Source organism: Phyllopteryx taeniolatus, chromosome 1 (assembly GCF_024500385.1).
Source record: "Phyllopteryx taeniolatus isolate TA_2022b chromosome 1, UOR_Ptae_1.2, whole genome shotgun sequence".
NCBI lineage: Eukaryota > Metazoa > Chordata > Actinopteri > Syngnathiformes > Syngnathidae > Phyllopteryx > Phyllopteryx taeniolatus.
This window is the reverse complement of record NC_084502.1, coordinates 5,312,672-5,333,486: the sequence shown is the minus strand read 5'-3', so window position 1 is coordinate 5,333,486 and position 20,815 is coordinate 5,312,672. Positions and strand designations below refer to the sequence as shown.

Genomic DNA, 20,815 nt, shown 5'->3' with positions numbered 1-20,815 from the left:
ACATAAACACGCACGCAAACACACACACACACAGACATTTTGTCCCAGTACATATATCAAGACAATCGGCCAGTTTTTGTGCCCCTTCCCGCCCAAGCTTGTCAAATGCAAGACAATCTTATGTCTTATAACATTATCCAATGAGATTATCCTTAGGTCGGAGGTGTGTTAAGATTGCATTTGTGCTGATTTTAGGGTCTGAAACAGATCCAATGGTCCAATGGACCAATGAGAATCACAATCTTAAAAAATGAACGTTCAATATTTACGACCAAAATTCTTCATCTGTGGGGGGAAAGCTGAGGTCTTTCAGAAGCATAATGAATAATATCGTTTATCATAATAGTTTTAGGGACAATATATTGTCTTTAAAATATTGTCATCGTGACAGGCCGAGCAAGACACAACCCAAATAACACTAAACACTATATACTTCAGGGAAGATGTGACACTGTTACTTTCAATGCAACACAAACAGACAGTTTATTGAGATATATATATATATATATATTTCATATATTGGCATATATTCCTGTACACACAGTCCAGCGTATTATTCCCCCGTTTGGGTATGGTGACATGCTGGTGAAATCTGGTGAGAGTGTTGGTGAATTTTATGTGGTTAAAGTCACCTGCAACCACGTAAAATGCGTCTGGGTGCTTCGATTGTCGGGAGAAAAGCTCCTGTAGCACCTGGCTAGCATTAGCTTGAGCATTAGCTCCAAGAGGAATGTACAGAACGGTTTCCTCGGAGCAATGGCTCCCGATAAGCCCACTGTTTGTGCACCAACCGTCGTTGACGTTCACACAGAGACCACCTCCGCATGAGTTACGGTCAACTCGGAACAGCTGTAGTCCATTGACCTCAAAGGCTGAGTCCGACATGTTTAACCACGTTTCTGTCGGGCAGAGCACGGAACAATCCCTCATCTTGCTGGAACTTCCTGTCCTCACGCGCAGTAAGTCAATTTTATTGTCCAGCAAGCAAACGTTGACGAGGAACAGCGATGGCATCGGTGGCTTGTTAGCCTCTAGCTGAAATTGCTTACCAGCTTGTTTGCCCCGCTTTTTTTTTACCGCAAGCATCTCTTCCACTTTCCTCTGCATGTGCTGTGTAATGCTTCATTGTTCGTAGGAGCTGCAGTCTGCCAAGAGTACTTTTCAACATGGGTGCAATAGTTGTCATTGAACTCTCTCTAAGTTGGTTTAGTTTGTATGAGCTATACATCACACACGTTATTGGCGTTAAGATTGCCTTCAGAGGTCTTTGTAATGGGACTTAATCCTGGGAGCTCAAGAACCTACTGCACCACCATCTTGGAATCAATAGGTAAATTCACATTCAGTGAAATCTGGCCACCTTCTTCAGGTTTGTTAACATAAAGTTCCTGCAACTTAAGTGCAGCGCGTGAGTTAAACCAGGATCCGTGCAACGCTTTTTTGCAATGTTTGTTTTTTACATCCTTGTTCAGCTGACTGCATTGTCACGCAGCACGGCAGATCTGTATGCCTTTTTATGCTCAAAATCGTTGACGAATGTGGTCGTTTATTTTTAAGCTTGGTCTTTCTCTCGAAAATCCTCAATCCTCCCAGTGCACGCCACACGCTGCCTCTTGTCTGCCCGTGGCATGACGCACATGCGCAGTTGTGGTCTTCCGGGTCAGCAATGCTTGTACGTCTACAGTGTGTGTGTGTGTGTGTGTGTGTGTGTATTGTTTCCAAAGGAAATTCCTTTGAATTGGTTTTTATGTCATTCCTTTGCCTCATGCATGCATTGCACACACAAACACACACATCCACGCTCTGACACACACGTGAGTGTTTTTCCTGGTGAAATGGAGGTGGTGCTGGAAAGTCAAACCAAATGTTGTGCAGCCACCCGGAAACAATGTAGAACAGGAAGGCAGAGAGATGGACGGACAGACAGACAGACAGAGAGGTGTGTGTATGTCTGTGTGCGTGTGTGTGTCTGCTGTGTCTTCCATGTCCACAATGGTTTGTGTTCAGCTCTCCGTTCCAAAATAATGATCTATGGTTTTAAAACCTTTTTCGAGGAAACATCCAAGGAGCCTGTTGATGTATTCATTCAAAATGAAGTCATCAAAAGGTAATAAATGTAACTAGCTACATTACTTTGACAAAGTAACTGAAATAACTACTATTACATTTTCAACAGGATAACTTGTAATTGTAACAAATCAAATTACATTTCCAAAGTCATCTTCACAACACTGCATACACATAATGGCTACAGTGAAGACCAGTATTTTCTCTCTCATTTTTATATCATGAAAACCTGGCATTTGACCAAGAGAGTGTGTGTGTGTGTGTGTGTGTGTGTGTGTGCACGTCCACGCACACGTGTGAGCAATGCACAAGAGGGGTTAGCATGCATGAAGTGTGAGTGTGAGCGAGGTTTGTTTGTGTGTGTGAAATTGTGCACAATGTGTGTGAGTATGTGAGAGAGCGTACACAATGTGTGTAAGAGGGCATGCATGAGATGTGTGTGTGAGTGCTCAAGGTGTGTGTTAGCATGCACAGGGTTAGGGTTGGTTGGTTCTGCGTGAGTGCACGATGTGTATGTGTTGGTGTGCATGAAGTGTATGTGTGTGATTCCCAGCCCTGTGGAGAATATTGTTTGATATTCTTCCAAATAAAGGCCTTCAAAGTTTGCAGCTTGAACTTCTGAATGTTCAGAGTTCAATTCAGTGAGCCATTTGTGGTGTTTGTGCTCTTACTTGTACGGATCGTTGAGGTCCTGAGCATTACATGCTTCAGCGTGTCCGTTACACATGCAGCGCCCACCAATGCTGATGTCCTTGATGCTGTAGTAGTACTGCACGCGCACACACACACACACACACACACACACACACAAAACTGGTGAGAACCAACAATCTATTGCAGTGACAGGACCATACAATGTCACCATGAAGTTGGAACCAGTGGTGGGTCTAGACCAATTTTATGGAGGGGACCTGGCTGGGGCCAAGGGTTTTGTCATTCAACCTGCTTCTGATTAACCTTACCACAACACAAAAACAACAGTAGCTTATTATAATGTTATTTATAAACTGGGTTGGAGAAATGTTGGGGACTCCTCCGTTGCTTTTCATCCATAGTTCAAAATAAAGAGGACTTCTTCTACTTCTGCACCATAAAGGCAAATAACAATGAAGCAGGCGTTGAGGCATAGCCGGATCGAGCGTGTTAAGCGAGTTGAAGAGCAGCAAGTTAAGAGCACCACAAACTGTTTTCAGAGAGCACACAGATGAGGACGAGAGAAAAAGTTCAAGATCTGAGAGTGAGAGTGAAACAAAGACAATACACAGTTGCAGTATGTGCAGCCACTCAACCATCAGGTTTGCGAGGTTGAAAAAAAAAAAAAACATGGTTGGTTTGTGTGTGTGTATTTTTAACTTTAACGAGACAAAGTTAACATTCAATTCATGTTTAACAGGGAAGCTACGTACAACATTGCCTTGAATGTGAAAATGTTACACGTCTAAGGTTCAGCTAACTTGTGGTCTTAAGGCCTTTTCACACTGCACTTGGTAAAGCGTCTCAAACCCTCGACTTTTCCATTCATCGTGTGTGCGCTGAGGGGGCGTCAGCACCTTCTGACGTCAATGCAGAGAGCGCCTGATGCTCAGCGTCGCGTCAATGCCGAGGGTGTCTGACGCTCAGCGTCGCGTTATGAGATAGAAACATTTTCTATTCTGGCGCGTTGACGCAGTGACGTCAAAAAGCTCCTCCAATGGGCGAGAGGCTGGCGGAGTGATTTCTGAGTGCTATTTTGGCAGACTTGTAGCGTACAAGAGGAAAATGGAGGACGCTCTAATACATGTGGTTTCTCTTTGTCCCGAAATCTCGACTCAACCTGAAATACAGTGTACCTGAAAGTCGTCTTGGTGAAACGGTAGCTCACAAACAAGCCGAAACTCTCTGAGGTTCCGACGAGCCATGACAATAGAGCAGGGGTGTCAAACTATTTTTTGTCGGGGGCCATATTGTCGTTACGGTTTCCCTCAGAGGGCCGTTATGACTGTGAAACCATAAAAATCTTTAATCAGTCATCATATTTACACACGAAATTTATGAACTAGTTTTGGAATCAGAAATCAAGCGTAACGGGTTTTTCAACTATTGTTCATGTTTGGTAACACAGAAATGCTTGCAGTATCTCAACATGATCATTTATGATACACGACTATTTGAAATTTCGGTGCAGATTTTAACAAGAATCATGGAAGTTGACACACATGCTTTTCCTTCGCGGGCCACATCAAATCAAGCGGCCTTTAGTTTGACACAGTGAACCCATTTCATTTTCTGTCCCGCTTAGCCTCACTTGGGTCACGGGCGTGCTGGAGCCGAGCCCCTATCCTTTTTTTTTTTCAGCTCGTCTCCTCCTCCTTAAAATGAGGGCTTTCTTTTCTGAAAAAGACAGTCACATCTTGCCGAGGTGCGGTCTACTTCTTCAGCAGGAAAACCCCCCGTTTACTTCCTGGTTGGCTGCTACGTCACCACTTCCAAATATGGGATGGTTTCACCCCCGTTGCTGTCGCCATTGCGCTTTGATGTGGGGGCCTTTCACCCCGAAGTGTTGAACAGCTGAAGTTGTACATCAAGCAAGAATGGGAAAGAATCCACCTACAAAGCTTCAGCAGTTAGTGTCCTCAGTTCCCAAACGTTTATCGAATGTTGTGTGATGTAACATAATGGTAAACATGAGCCTGTCCCAGCTTTTTTGGAACGTCTTGCAGCCATAAAATTCTCAGTTAACGATTATTTGCTAAAAACAATCAAGTTTAGCAGTTTGAACATGAAATATCTTGTCTTTGTAGTGTATTCAATTCAATATAGGTTGAACATGATTTGCAAATCATTGTATTCCGTTTCTATTTATGTTTAACAGAACATCCCAACTTCATTGGAATTGGGGTTGTAATATAATTCATAAAATGATTAAATATCACCACTGAATAAGTACCAAGTTCCCACACAGCACATAGAAGGTAAATGACAAGAAATGTTCCTTCCTTATTCTGTAGCCACTAGTTTACTCTGTAAACAAATACAGTGCAGCTCAGCCCTTGGTTGGTGGACATCATGTCAATAATATGCCTTTGGTGGTACAACAACTCATTTGAAATGGCATTTAAAAATAAAATAAACCGTATATGTGGGCTTAGAGGCTAAAAAGCAATGGAGAGGAACACCCAACATTTCAGCAACACAGTATATAAATGACATTTTAATAGGCTACTGTTGCAGGCGTGCTTGGTTTTGTGTTGTGGGAAGGTTAACTAGGTTGGCTGCTATTATAATTCATGAAGTTAGCCAACAACATTTCATGACCAGAAAGAAGGCTTACCTTGTAACAATACAGTCAAATATTGTTTGTGGTAAACGTTTCTTGCTACTTCTGTCTTTTATTGGGTGGATGCCAGTAACTTCTAGCTTATGGTGTGTACCAACAAAACCTATTCGTGACCGCTGTTTTAAAATAGTTTACCATGTTACTGGGGTGTTATTTTGAAGGCTGACTGATACCAGCTATATGATGTGTTCAGATGATGTTGCCAGAGTGTTCAGAATCAGAATCATCTTTATTTGCCAAGTATGTCCAAAAAACAAACAAGGAATTTGTCTCCGGTCGTTGGAGCCGCTCGAGTACGACAACAGACAGTCAATTGACACAGAACACTTTGGAGACAAAGACATTGACAAAAACAGTCACTGAGCAATAAAGGGTTGCTAGTTATCTGGTAATGCCGGTACAATTATTATTATTTTTTTGACAATTGTGCAAAAAGATACAGAGTCCTCGAGCACAGTTCGAATGAATAATATTGCAATAGTCCGGTGCAATGACCATTGTGCAAAGGGCGCCGAGACTTCAAGCGAGTAGTGGGATAGTCTGGGACAATGTCGATTGTGCAAATGTTGCAGATACTCCTCAGTCAGCGTGCAAATGGAGCAGATGCTACTCTGGCATGAGTGGCCAGTATTGGTCAACAACAGATATGCAAATAGTGCAGCGTGGCGAGACGACTACAGTGAGTGGACGAGTAATATATAATTGGCCACACAGAAAACTCAGGCAAAAAATTGCCAGCATGTTGCAATGGAATTGTAGGTTAGCTGTTTAAGAAGTTGATCGGAAGAGGGAAGAAGCTGTCGGAATGTCTGCTAGTTCTAGTTTGCATCGATCGGTAGCGCCTACCTGAGGGAAGGAGCCGGAAGAGCCGGTGACCGGGATGCGGAGGGTCCGAGAGGATTTTGCACGCTCTTGTCTTAGTTCTTGCAGCGTGCAAGTCCTCAAGGGTGGGTAGGGGGGTACCGGCAAGCCTTTCAGCAGTTTTGATTGTCCGTCGCAGTCGGAGTTTGTCCTTTTTTGTAGCAGCACCAAACCAGACTGTGATGGTACTTCATTCATTCCTTTTCCGTACCGCTTATACTCACTGGGCTCGCGGGCGTGCTGGTGCCTATCCCAGCAATCTTGGGGCGAGAGGCGGGTTATACACCCTGAACTGGTTGCCAGCCAATCGCAAGGCACATATAAACAAACAACCATTCGCACTCACATTCACACCTACGGGAAATTTAGAGTCTTCAATTAACCTACGGTGCATGTTTTTGGGATGTGGGAGGAAAAAGTACCCGGACAACACCGACGCAGGTACGTGGAGAACATGCAAACTCCACACAGACGAGGCCAGATTTGAACTTGGATCCTCAGAACTGTGAGGCAGATGTGCTAACCAGTCAGTCACCATGCTGCCAATGTACTTTCATCTCATAAAATAGATACAAATTTGATGATGAAATCCTGAAAAATAACTTCAATAAAACCAATAAGTTCGATTCATCCATCTATCCATTTTCTTCCGCTTATTCTCTTTCCGCTTATTCGACCAGAAGCTTAATCGGAGAAGCCCAGACTTCCCTCTCCCCAGCCACATCGTCCAGCTCATCCGGGGGGAAACAGAGACGTTCCCAGGCCAGCCGCCCGAGGCCTCATCCCGGTGGGACGTGCCCGAAACACCTCACGAGGGAGTCGTCCAGAGGGAGTCCTAACCAGATGCCTGAGCCACCTCATCTGGCTCCTCTTGATGCGGAGTAGCAGCGACTGGACTCTGAGCCCCTCCCGGATGACAGAGGTTCTCATCCTATCGCTAAGGGAGGGCCCAGACACACTGCAGTGGACACTCATGTTGGCCGCTTGTATCCAGGATCTTTCGGTCACGACCCACAGCTCGTGACCATAGATGGGGGTAGCAACGTAGATCGACCGGTAAAACTGAGAACTTTGCTTTTCGGCTTAGCGCCTTCTTCATAACAACTGACCGATTCAAAGTCCGCATCACTGCTATACCGATCCGTCTGTCGATCTCCCGTTCCATTCTTCAATCACGCGTGAGCAAAACCCCAAGATACTTGAACTCCTCCACTTGGAGCAGCATCTCATCCCCGACCTGGAGAGAGCACGTCCCCCTTTTCTGACTGAGGACCATGGTTTAAAATTTGGAGGTGATGATTTGCATCCCAACTGCTTCACACTCTGCTGTTAACCGCTCCAGTGAGAGTTGGCGATCTGTTGATGAAACCAACAGAACCACATTATCTGCCAAAAGCAAAGAAGCAGTACTGAGGCCACCAAACCGGACCCCCTCTACGCCAAAGCTGCGCCTCGAAATTCTGTCCATCAAAGTTATGAACAGAAATGGTGACATAAGGCAGCCTTGGCGAAGTCAAACCCTCACCGGAAACGAGTCGACTTATTGCCAGCAATGCCTACCAATCTCTGACACTGGCCGTATAGGGACCGAACAGCCCGTATCAGGGGGTTAGGTACCCCATACCCCCCCCCCCCCCCCCCACCCCCTCCTCTTTGGCCCGCAGGACACGACGTCCACAATTTCCCAAAACAATTTGAAATGTGGACTCGTCAGACCCCAGAACACTTTTCCACTTTGCATCGGCCCCTCTTACATGAGCTCGGGCCCAGAGAAGCCGGCGTCGTTTCTGGGTGTTGCTGATAAATAGCTTTTGCTTTGCATAGTAGAGTTTCAAGTTGCACTTACGGATGTAGCACCGAACTGTTTTTACTGACATTGGTTTTTCTAAGTGTTCCTGAGCCCATGTGGTGATATCCTTTACACATTGATGTGGGTTTTTGATGCAGTGCCGCCCGAGGGATCGAAGGTCACGGGCATTCAATGTTGGTTTTCGGGCTTGCCGCTTACATGCAGTGATTTCTCCACAATCATTAAAAACAATATATTATTACAAACAATTGCACAATAGTGTACTTCAATAACTATCCTTGCAACAATATTTCAAAAAACAACGTCCTTGAATCCATCTAGCCATCCATTCACAAAACTGCTTTTCCTTTTCAGGGTCACGGGGTGCTGGAGCCTATCCAGGCTGACTTTGGGTGAAAGGCGGATCACACCCTGAACTGGTCGCCAGTCAGTCACAGGGCACATATACACACGGACAACCATTCTCACAGTGGGTACGTAAAGTATTCAGACCCCCTTAATTTTTTCACTCTCGCTTATATTTCAGCCAATAGCTAAAATCATTTTTCAGTGCATGTCAGAACAAATGAGAATCATGAGTTCAAACGAACTGCCTGAAGAGCTCAGAGACGGAATTGTGGCAAGGCACAGATCTGGCCAAGGTTACAAAAACATTTCTGCTGCACTTAAGGTTCCAAAGAGCACAGTGGCCTCCACAATCCTGAAATGGGAGACGTTTGGGACGACCAGAACCCTTCCTAGAGCTGGCCAAAATGAGCAATCGGGAGAGAGAGGTAAAGAAGAACCCAAAGATCACTGTGGCTGAGATCCAGAGATGGAGTTGGCAGATGGGAGAAAATTCTAGAAAGTCAATTATCGCCGCAGTCCTCCACCAGTCGGGGCTTTATGACAGAGTGGCCTGACGGAAGCCTCTCCTCAGTGCAAGAAACATGAAAGCCTGCTTGGAGTTGGCTAAAAAAACACCTGAAGTACTCCAAGATGGTGAGAAATAAGATTCTCTGGTCTGATGAGACCAAGATACAACTTTATGGCCTTAATTCTAAGTGCTATGTGTGGAGAAAACCAGGCACTGCTCACCACCTGTCCAATCCAGTCCCAACAGTGAAGCACGGTGGTGGCAGCATCATGCTGTGGGGGTGTTTTTCAGCTGCAGGGACAGGACGACTGGTTGCAATCGAAGAAAAGATGAATGCGGCCAAGTACAGGAATATCCTGGACGAGAACCTTCTCCAGAGTGCTCAGGACCTCAGACTGGGCCGAAGGTTCACCTTCCAACAAGACAATGACCCGAAGCACACAGCTAAAATACCGAAGGAGTGGCTTCAGAACAACTCCGTGACTGTTCTTGAATGGCCCAGCCAAAGCCCTGACTTAAACCCAGTGGAGCATCTCTGGAGTGACATGAAAATGGCTGTCCACCAACGTTCACCATCCAACCTGATAGAACTGGGGAGCATCTGCAAGGAAGAATGGCAGAGAATCCCCAAATCCAGGTGTGAAAAACTTTTTTTTTTCCCAAAAAGACTCATGGCCGTAGTAGCTCAAAAGGGTGCTTCTACTAAATACTGAGCAAAGGGTCTGAATACTTATGGCTGTGTGATTTTCCAGTTTTTTCTTTTTTAATAAATCTGCAAAAACTTCAACAATTCAGTTTTTTTCTGTCAATATGGGTTGCTGTGTGTACATTAATGAGGGGGTGGGGGGTGGGGGAATGAACTTAAAATGGCTGCAAAATAACAAAGAGTGAAAAACTTAAGGGGGTCTGAATACTTTCCGTACCTACTGTAGATTCACACTGTCACTGAGTGGGAACTGAAGCCACACTGGCTGTACTGAAGTCAGACAAATATACTACTTCACCAGTGTCGTCCTTGAATCCCATTAAGTTAAAAAAAAAAAAAAAAAAAGTGTAATTGAATCCATTATCATTCCAAAAACAATAGTGTCCTTGAATCATTAGCATTTAAAACATGTTTTCTTGTATCCATTATCATTTAAAAACAACATTGTCCTTCTATCTGCAATTATTTCCAAAAACTATTTTTAGTTAAGTCAGCAAAGTGGCATCATTGTTAATGCGCCACAAAACTGCTTTTTGTGGACAAAAGACTTTGATTTGGATCTTGTGTGACTGCTGTAGTGTGTTTGAGTGCATCTGTGTGTCACATTTGACGAGAAGGACCACCCAGTGACCATTCAGAATGCTAGTTTCGCTTCCTGCATCGGCTGCTAGCGACTGGCGTCCGTACCCGGCGTGTGACGGTGGGATCTCGCAGGGCTTTCCCCATCAGGTGTCCGAGGAGCGTGTTGGTGCGCAGGAAGCGCAGGCGGATGTTGGTGGCCTTGGTGAAGTCACGTAGCACGGGGGAGTAGGAGAAGTTCATCGCTCCAGGACGTCCGTTTACCAGCGACACTACAATCTGGGAAGGAAAAGACAATATACCAGAAAATAGGCATTCAAATTTTTAAAAGCGCACATAGCAAATAGATTGCTCCACAATGTTGTGTCTGTCCATGTTAATGCGTCGTCAAATAATTTTCATAAACGTTTGAAAAAGTACAAAAAAAATGTAACGCAGTAAATCCTCCAGAAAACCCCTGCAATGAATGAAATCTGCCAGTTATATGATATCAATTTGTAAGTTTTATATATGCTAATCATTGCCAATATGGGATACTTTAGAGAGGTGCAGGTATTTTATTTGTCCACTTGACGTTACCATCCGCACACTCCCAACACCTGCCAATTAAAGGCGCTGCTTGAGTGACGTGAACAACAGCCCATATGGTCTTGGTGTTAACAGGCGATTTCCTGCCTCCGGCATTGGCACAGTTCCTCACACTGACGGTCCTGGCAATGTAAAACAGTGCCTTTTCAGTCATGTTCTTTGTATCCTCAAGCAATTTGGTGATTTATCAAACTATGACTTGATTATTACTCAGTAGGGGTTTTTTTTTTTCCGCTAAAAGCCAAATTGACGCCGTGACGCACTTCCAATCTCGCCAGTGATTGGGAAACTCGTCTCCTGTTAGTTTCCTGCTTGATTCACAATAGCGGGCGAGTAGACAGACACAAAAACACGAGTGCTCCTAGTGCCAGAAAAATGAGTCAAGACCTTTTCACACTGCATTTGCTGAGAGAGGTCCATGTCCACATTTGGAAGTGCTGATGTAAAAAGAAATCGGGAGGCTTTACTCAGTGAGTAGAACGCAACGAGCCAGTATATATGTGCCATTGTTGCAAAAGAAAGCCCTGGCTTTGCGTATTTTGAAGAGGAGCTGACTCAGCAGCTAAGAAAAAGGGAATGTGTGCATTCCATTCTGATCTCGGAGTCGGAGAAGCTCGTTCGTGAGCTACAGTTCCACAAAGAACGCTTCAAAGTGTATTTCAGGCAGAGCAGGGAGCAGTTTGAAAGCCTCCTGCAGAGACATCTCTGTATATAATTTTTCAATTGTCCTACAGCTTGGATCACTGTGACACCGCATTTATGATGACTTTCTCCATTTTCCCCTTGCCGTTTACAGTACAATTCTGCATCGCACTCAGAAATCACCGCACCAGCCCCTCTCCCATCTCTCCTATCGGAGGTGCTTTCTGACGTCAACACGATAAGAACATCTTTCTATTGGAATCACCTCCCGTCAGCTGCTCCTCTGCACTTGCCTCACCACGACATGGCATTCCGGGATGCTGCCCCCTTAGCGCATACACAATGAATGAGAAAGTCAACGGCAACGTCTGAAAAGGCCTTAAGAAAAGTCATTTCCAGAAAACGATGGTAGCATTATTGTGTGCCACTTTGCACCGGATAGAGTCGCTATAATAGCGAAATCTGCTCTTCGCACGATACACCCTGAGGTCATATGCGTTGCGGGTAATTCTTGTTAGGTTTTCAAATATGGATTTTTTTGAATACTTAAAATTAAATGCCGTTTTAAGATATCGCAGATTAGCCGGCAATGTGTGTGTTGTGACTTCTAACCTTCTTTGTTTTGGGCAGAGAAGTGGTTTTTTTTTTTTGTTCAGCAACTGCACTCAGACGAGGATGTTCAACAAATAGTAAGGCAGAAGTACAATCATTTCGACTTGACCATTTAGATCCCAAAGTATCTTTCAGTGAGACCAGCACAGCATAATGTGAGTTTTTTTTTGTCTTTTTCAATAAAGGGACCGTAAAGGAAATTGGGTCCAAATGAGCTTTTGCCTTGGTGGAGGTATCAAGCTTGATCTGAATAATGTTAATGATGTCAATGAATAAATAAATATGTTACCTCCCCATTTTCCAAAGGAACAATTCGGGAATATTCGCTTGTGCAAACGATGTCGTTGTCGTTGTAGATCCTCTCAATGGTTTGTTGTCCGAAGTGTTCGATGCAGTCTCGCTTGGAAGCTAGACACACATGGGTACACACACATGCACACGCGTTAATGATCTGTCTCACTGTGGTAATTACAAGCGTACGGGGGAGGTTTTGGGACTGGTGGGGTGAGAGAGGGAGAGGTCAACAACTGGAAATCCAAAGCATCTGGAAGGCACTATAAGTGTACCTGTGTGTGAGTGTGTGTGTGTGTGTTTGTGTGTTCGATAGTGTGTATTTGATGTGATTGTGCGAGTTTATGTGTTTAATGTCCCTCTAAAGTGAGTATTTTAAATGTGACACACCACAGAAAAGGGTGTTATTGACAACTGTACCAAATTTGAACGATATAAAAAAATAAAAATAAATAAATACAATTTTAAAAATCGGCAAGTATATCAAATGAGGCTTCAAAATTGTGACAAATAAAGCTATTGTTAATTATTGTTATTGTTATTAAACGCTATGGGCATGTCTGCTGAATGTGCCAAAACCAAGGCCGGCTTAACTCTCAATCAAATGAAGTGTATCCTCCCATTTTTGCGGTTCGGCACCCGCAGATTCACCTAGTCAGTTTTGTTTTTCCTCCACTTTTTTTTCAATTAAATAACTTTTTTTTTTCCTTTTATGTGCGTGGGGGGGGGGGGTGGGGGGGGGGGGTCCAATCGCAAAACCGCTTATTGGCGGTATATCCCTGCTTGTTCAAGAATTTTTGGGATTCTTTTTTAAATGCAATTATAATGGCCGTCAATTATTCACAGACTTTCACTATCTGCGGCCAGCTCCCTATCCCCCGCGAATAGCAGGGGTCCACTGACCCACTTCTACGACCTTAGGGGTATTGCTCCAAGCAGGTTTAACATGCTCTTCATTTAAGCCTACCTTGAAGTTGACTTACCCTGAACCCGAAAACTGTGATCATTCAGGCCCAGAACAGCTTATCTGAATTAGTTCAATCCAGTCTTAGTCCGCTCAACTCGGACCAATTCCGCAAGCAGGGCCACGACCCATAGCACCTCAACGTGAAAATACAAAAGACCAGTGCAATAAATACGACACTGGCTGAGCTGATGAGCAAAAATGTTGCTTAAACATCATAGCAATAGAGGATGTCTGCTCCAGAGGTGGGTAGATTCGCCAAACATTTTCCTCAAGTAAGAGTACTATTACTTGACAATAATGTGACTCAGTAAAAGTAAAAAGCACTCCTCCAAAAAATTACTTGAGTAAGAATAAAAACTACACAGTGAAATAATTACTGTAAGTTAATTACTATAAGTACTGAGTAAATAGTAACTTCAGATTTTTTTTTAACCACAGCATTAACATCAATGAAAAAAAATAAAATTTTTATTTATTTATTTATTTTTATTATTATTTTTTTTAAACGTGAATGTGCAAATTCTGATGTTGCTGTATGTGTGCGTGTGTGTATGCACAGTCAAACTACAACATAAAATCTGGAATTTATTGCACGGTGTTTTCTAAAGTTATAAGTGAGATGAAATATCCACGTTTGGACAGACAGTGCCAGACAAATACTACAATACATGAAAGTCTAAATGTAAACAAAAGTCGCACGCCGTTGTCTTCGTGGTAACGACGACCTTCCCAGAATGGTCGCCACGTAGGCACGACAATCAGCTGGGCTGTCTTATCTAGTGTTAATACCTGTGCCCGGGAAGCCCAACAGAAGACGACGTGTGAGGTCATGTGACTTTCTTGTGTCATTGGATTGGTGAACTAGACTTAAACGTCACTACCGCTTAAACTGGATTAGAGCAAACAGCGCCCAATGCGGAAGTCGCAGTCGTAGTCTCGCGCACAAAATAGTTGAGAAATAAGCAATAATTGATAAATAAAAGTAGCGAGTGACATTTAGATCATTGTAACGGAGTAAAAGCACCGTTACCGCTAGCTCCCAGCGTTCAAGGAGTACGAAACAGCCTATGACGACAGTGACGCCGATAGCGCCCCCCCCCCCGGAAAAACTCATCGGACGCATATCCGATTCTCGTAAATGGCCTATTTTGAGTTCAAAACAGCGAAATTCGGGCGACTGATTTGCATGTATGGCTGTTCATCTTGGCTGACATCTGCTTTGATTAAACAGATGGCGATATGCTGATACCATTAGTACTCACAGGCAAAGTACTGCCATGGCTGGTACGTCTGCCCGGAGTCCACGGACCTTTCCAGAACCCACAGGTCTGGACGCGGAGAGTTGGCAAACTTGATGAGGATGTAGGCCACATGGAAGAGCTGTAGACACACACACACACACACACACACACACACACACACACACACACACACACACGTTAATGACATCGTTAATGACACCACCCTCACCCTGACAAGTATGCTGGCTGTGTGGCTGGCTGCAGATGCTGGCTGCAGATGTTCCACACGTTGTTGTTCCTGTGATGTCATCGAGCAGAGCGGACTTAAGAAGCAATACGTGTTCCACGAGAGTTAAAAGTTCAACTCATTTAATTTCTGAGATATGTCAAGATGTCCACCAAATTTTGTGTCGATCAGTTCCACTAGTTTTTTCCAACTTTCTGGGGGCCCGGCAGAGTGGGTTTGCGCGTGCTGTGCTGTGGACACCCTTAAATACATACATTTTTACCAGGGTACAAAAACTTGCAAGAATTGAGTTTCCGGGCATGTTGAGGCCCAAAAAAGGCAAATAAGTGTTCAGTCACTGTTTTGTGTTTTCACCGTTTTGTGTTTTCTATAACACAGCATAACAGAGTCAGAGGGAGCTCTAGCCTATAGCTATAGCTAACTTCAGGCAATAGGCCTACTACACACCGGACTGGGCAGCAATCATTGGCCGGTTAATTTAAAAAGCATATAATGAGTAAAATACCTTCTTTTTTGCTCCATTGCCATCAAAAGCAGTGTATATACATAAAATAGGTAATAACTTACCAATTTCTCAACCGATTTTCACAAGCTTTATGTTTTTGTCAACGTCAAAGCGTGGGCTATCAATACAGAACATGCATCCTTGATATTTTGGTTTTCGTGCTGTCCACAAACATGGAATTTGCACTTTGCCCCTACTAGCTTTAACGTGCAGTAGCCTCAAAGGGGCTGTTGTTCAAATTGATGGTAATGTTGCGCGTTTCCTAATTAATACAAGATGTAATCGCAGATCAGCTCGTCGCCGATGTTACGTGTGCATCGCAGTTCCGCTGGGACCACAACCAGCGCCACGACCCGCATGCCACGACCCGCAGCACCTCAACACGAAAATACAAAAGACCAGTGCAACAAATACGACACTGGCTGATCTGATGAGCAAAAATCAGAATCAGAATCATCTTTATTTGCCAAGTATGTCCAAAACACACAAGGAATTTGTCTCCGGTAGTTGGAGCCGCTCTAGTACAACAGACGGTCAATTTACAGAACACTTTGGCGACAAAGACATTGACAAAAAACAATTGTGCAAAAAGATGCAGAGTCCTCCAGCACTTAGAGCAGTTCGAATGGCTAATATGGCAATAAATGTTGAGTCAACATAAGAGTAGCGAGAGGCTCTCCGCTCCAGAGGTGGGCAGAATAGCCAAATATTGTACTCAAGTAAGAGTACTGTTACTTGACAATAATGTGACTCAGTAAAAGTAAAAAACACTCCTCCAAAAAAATTATTGAGTAAGAATAAAAACAACACAGTGAAATAATTACTGTAAGTTAATTACTATAAGTACAGAGTAAATAGTAACAGCGCCCAATGCGGAAGTCGAAGTCGTAGTCTCGCGCACGAAATAGTTGATAAATAAGCAACAGTTGATGCTACTACTGACAAGAGCATCATTACACAGTTTAACATTTTTACAAGGCAGGAAGTTAAATCAATAAGTCAATGTGATGGAAGTTTTTTCTTTTTACAATTCAATAGCAAAATAAAGATTTGCTATTCATATCAATTCCATCCATCCATCCATCCATTTTCTACCGCTTATCCGAGGTCGGGTCGCGGGGGCAGTAGCTTTAGCAGGGACGCCCAGACTTCCCTCTCCCCAGCCACTTCGTCCAGCTCTTCCGGGGGGGATCCCGATGCGTTCGCAGGCCAGCCGAAGGACGTAGTCTCTCCAGCGTGTCCTGGGTCGTCCACGGGGTCTCCTGCCTGTGGGATGTGCCCAGAACACCTCACCGGGGAGGCATCCGAATCAGATGCCCCAGCCACCTCATCTGGCTCCTCTCGATGTGGAGGAGCAACGACTCTACTCTGAAATCCTCCTGGATGACGAAGCTTCTCACCCTAGCTTTCAGGGAGAGCCCGAACGCCATGCGGAGGAAACTCATTTCGGCCGCTTGTATCCGGGATCTTGTTCTTTCGGTCACGACCCACAGCTCGTGACCATAGGTGAGGGTAGGAACGTAGATCGACCGGTAAATTGAGAGCTTCGCCTTTCGGCTTAGCTCCTTCTTTACCACAACGGATCGATACAAAGTCCGCATCACTGCTGACGCTGCACCGATCCGCTGCGCCGATCCGCCTGTCGATCGGCTATTACAAACATTAACAATAGGTCCTGACTGTCGTATAAAGACAGTCAAATTATCCTGGGTCAGTAACAAGTGCAAAAGATCATTAAGAGACGGAGCAGCTTTCAAGAGGAGTGGTTAGTTTCGCCAGAGTTTTTTTTTTTTTTTTTTAAACACGCAATTAGTGTTTTTTTCCCCAAATCGTTCAGCTCTAGTCTTGATTGATGAATAGGTAGTTTTAATTGGGCCCACATCATTAAAAGCTTATTGGCTTCCCCGTGCCAAGGACTGGTTATGTGTGGCTAAAGGGTTAGCCACATAAACACGTGATGCTGGGGCTAACTGCCCATACATGTGGCTAGAAGGTTTTTATACAGTTTAACCACATTGGCTAAAAGCTTTTACGACCCAGTGCCAACCCTGCCACTCTACTGTAAATTCCTGGGTATATGGCGACATCTAGCGGCAATATGAGTTGTCACATCGGTAGTGTCCATGTTTGGTGAGTCGCCGGTGAGCGTTTTCTGTAATCCATGCAAACATACGGCTGTGAAAACAATTATTTTTCCATGAGGTAGTTTCAAGTCATTGTTGGTACTGTATGTAAACTTATTCACAATGTTAATTTGCCACTATTTGGAGTATGTTTGAACATCCATCCATCCATCCATCCATTTTCTGAGCCGCTTCTCCTCACTAGGGTCGTGGGCTGCTGGAGCCTATCCCAGCAATCTTTGGGCGAGAGGCGGGGTACACCCTGAGCTGGTCACCAGCCAATCGCAGGGCACATACAAACAAACAACCATTCACACTCACATTCACACCTACGGGCAATTTGGAGTCTTCAATTAACCTACCATGCATGTTTTTGGGATGTGGGAGAAAACCAGAAAACACACACGGGTGATGCCGGATTTGAACCCGGGTCCTCAGAACTGTGAGGCAGATGTGCTAACCGCATGTTTGAAAATTCATTCATTCATCTTCTGTTCCGCTTATCCTCACTCGGGTTGCGGGCGTGCTGGAGCCTATCCCAGCAATCTTTGGGCGAGAGGCGGGGTACACCCTGAGCTGGTCACCAGCCAATCGCAGGGCACATACAAACAAACCATTCGCACTCACATTCACATCTACGGGGAATTTAGAGTTGTCAATATACCTACCATCCATGTTTTAGGGATGTGGGAGGAAAGCGGAGTGCCCGGAGAAAACCCACGCAGGCACGGGGAGAACATGCAAACTCCACACAGGCGGGGCCGGGGATGGAACCCCGGTCCTCAGAACTGTGAGGCAGACGCTCTAACCAGTCGCCCACCGCGCCGCCCATGTGTGAACAAGAATAGCTTAATTTGGAAGGCACAATGAAGCAATGTCAATGTTGATGTACACAGTACAATTCTATTTATCACGTGAACATTTTAATAAGGGGTTTTATCATTTCTAACGGGAATGGATTGTATTTGTTTCCCTAACTTACTCCAGTTACTTAATTGAAGAGGTGTTATCTGTAGTACCTGATCTCAATGTAGTCTTTTGAGGAGTTTACATGACAGTCGACTCCAGTAAGGCACAGGAAACAGAGGTCAGAACCATTAGCACACTGAGACTGTCATAGCTTCTATGAAAGGTGCATGCTCCACTGTTCTTCAATAAAAACAAGCAAAATGTGAACGTGTGTGTGCGTGTTACATTCCATTCACGCTGACCAATAAAATATGAGATGAATAGCACACATTGGATAGAGCACATTGTTGTTGATCTACTAGAGAGGGAGAGGTCCCAAAGTCCCACAGCCTGCTCCTGTGTTCCTTTGTGTGCCTCTTGTCTTATCTCCATGGTTACCTGAGACACCAGGAATGTGCTGCCACCAAGGAATGTTCACAAACCACAATCATTAAACCAGCCAAGGGCCGTTATCACGGTCACACAAAGACACACACACACACACACACACACAGACGAGCTGCGGCATTCTTCCATGTTTCCGGTTTTGAGAGAGATGAATTCCTTCAGGATCCAAACTGAATCTGATTGAACATCTACAATAGATAAAGTCCATGCGATCGATTCAATGTCCTAAGCACAACAAGTTCATGACAACATTGATGAAAGATGGGGACGTTGAAGTACATCTGAAGAGGAGATCATTCATGTTCCTCCAACATCCCTGGAATCCGGCACGCCAGCAAAGATTGATCCCACTTTTCCGTTCTTGTGTCAACACGCCCCACCTGTGTGTGTGCGTGTGCAAGGAAAGATGAGAGTAGCTGGGAACACGACAATTGCGTTTGTTGTCACGTTCCAGCACGTTCAGCATGTTCAGTACATTGACACCTGGAACAAGAAGCTGGTGTTTATGGGGTTCATTCACGCTGCCATTACTCTCTTACAGACACACACACACACACACACACACAAACACATTTTCCCTGCTTTCATTTGCACGCCTGGAATGTGATACACTTTTCTAAATGACATTTACAGTTAGTGTTTTAGCATGTTAGGGCGCTGACTTGACTTGAATATTTTCATTTCTCTCATTTTTCTCTCTCGCTGTTCCGAGTCTGACCGTTGTCCACTCGTGTGCCATCTGTGGACCAACCATTATCCAATCGTGTATCATCTGTGACTTACGCATCATCAACCTGTTTCAATCTGTTGTCCACCCACATTTAGCACCCATGTTCCAAATGGGTTCTACCCATTTTCCAACTCTTCTCCAACCTTGATCCAGTCGTGTTCCGACAATGCTCGATCCTTTTCAACCTATTGTCTACAGATTTATTCAAGTGTTCTGTATGATCCAAATGTGTTCTACCCATTTGTCACCCATGCTTCCAATATTTCCAACTGCATTTTTTCTGTAATATGACATGATGAGTCCACGCTGCTCCCAACATGGAATGTTATATTACAGGTGGAAGTCTGGTCTGTGTGTGTGTGTGCGCGCGCGCGCATGTCTGTGTGTGTGCGTGCGTGCGCATGTCTGTGTTTGCGTACTGCAAAAACTCAAAATACTACCGAGAATGTCTTATTTCTCGTCAAAACTAACCTGATTCTACTTAAAATAATATACATCAAGTAAAAAGTAACTTGTTTGTAGACAATTGTCACTCGTTTCAAGATCATTTTTACTTGAAATAAGTAAGGGGAAAAAATGGCAGTGGAGTCAGGAAAAAAAAAACACTGGCAATTATTTTTCTCCTTACTTCAAGTAAAAATGAGCTTGAAACATGGAAAATTGTCTAAAAACAAGTAACACTTTAGGCGATGAGTCCTATTTTAAGTGTCATTACATTAGTTTTGACTGGAAATAAGAAATATTCTTGCTAAGATTTAGAGTTTTTGCCGTGTGGGTGTGTGCTTGTGTTGGTTGGTGCTTGACGTGCATACATAAGGAGACACAAGTGAAGCGACGGTGGGAAAAGCGGAGGAGGAGCGGCAGGAACATCAAAAGAACAGAGATAAGGACATTCCCAGTCACGGAAAGAGAGACGACAGCTTCTCAGCGCAAAGGGGGAAGAGATAGCAGAAGCAGGAGGAGTCACACCTGCAACCTTCATTCCGGGCTGATTTTGTCCTTTTGGGACTTCTACCAGAGCATTTTCCCCACTTTATTAGGTACACAACCACGTCACATCCAACACTTGAGCGGGACCACAAATTATCCCTTAATATAGTATAGTATTGTATAGTATATGCATTTAGTATATGCACAACCTACTTCCACGTTTGACAAAATGGGACTAAGCACTTCCTCGTGGTTCGGATGAATGGCCACGGGGGCCGTGACAAAGCAACTGTAAGGACTTTACATGTGGTGTAGATGGGAAGAGAAATGAAATAGGAGTTTACAGTATGTTAAAGGAAGAGTTCGTTAAGAAAGACCCGGAGGTGAG

General features: G+C 44.3%; 1 protein-coding gene across 11 annotated transcripts in view; it reads right to left on the bottom strand.

Moving 5' to 3' along the window:
• Positions 1-20,815, bottom strand: part of lama5 (laminin, alpha 5) — a 162,304-nt gene that overhangs the window by 122,662 nt on the left and 18,827 nt on the right. For 10 of the 11 annotated variants that reach the window (XM_061765558.1, XM_061765549.1, XM_061765542.1 and 7 more), the window contains exons 3-6: positions 14,558-14,675; positions 12,327-12,445; positions 10,304-10,474; positions 2,739-2,836 (exon numbers count right to left, since the gene is read on the bottom strand). In XM_061765558.1, coding sequence (XP_061621542.1) covers positions 2,739-2,836; positions 10,304-10,474; positions 12,327-12,445; positions 14,558-14,675 — 506 coding nt within the window. Of the gene's footprint in view, positions 1-2,738; positions 2,837-10,303; positions 10,475-12,326; positions 12,446-14,557; positions 14,676-20,815 lie in introns of those variants that run through there. The other variant, XM_061765532.1, reaches the window with a different exon arrangement.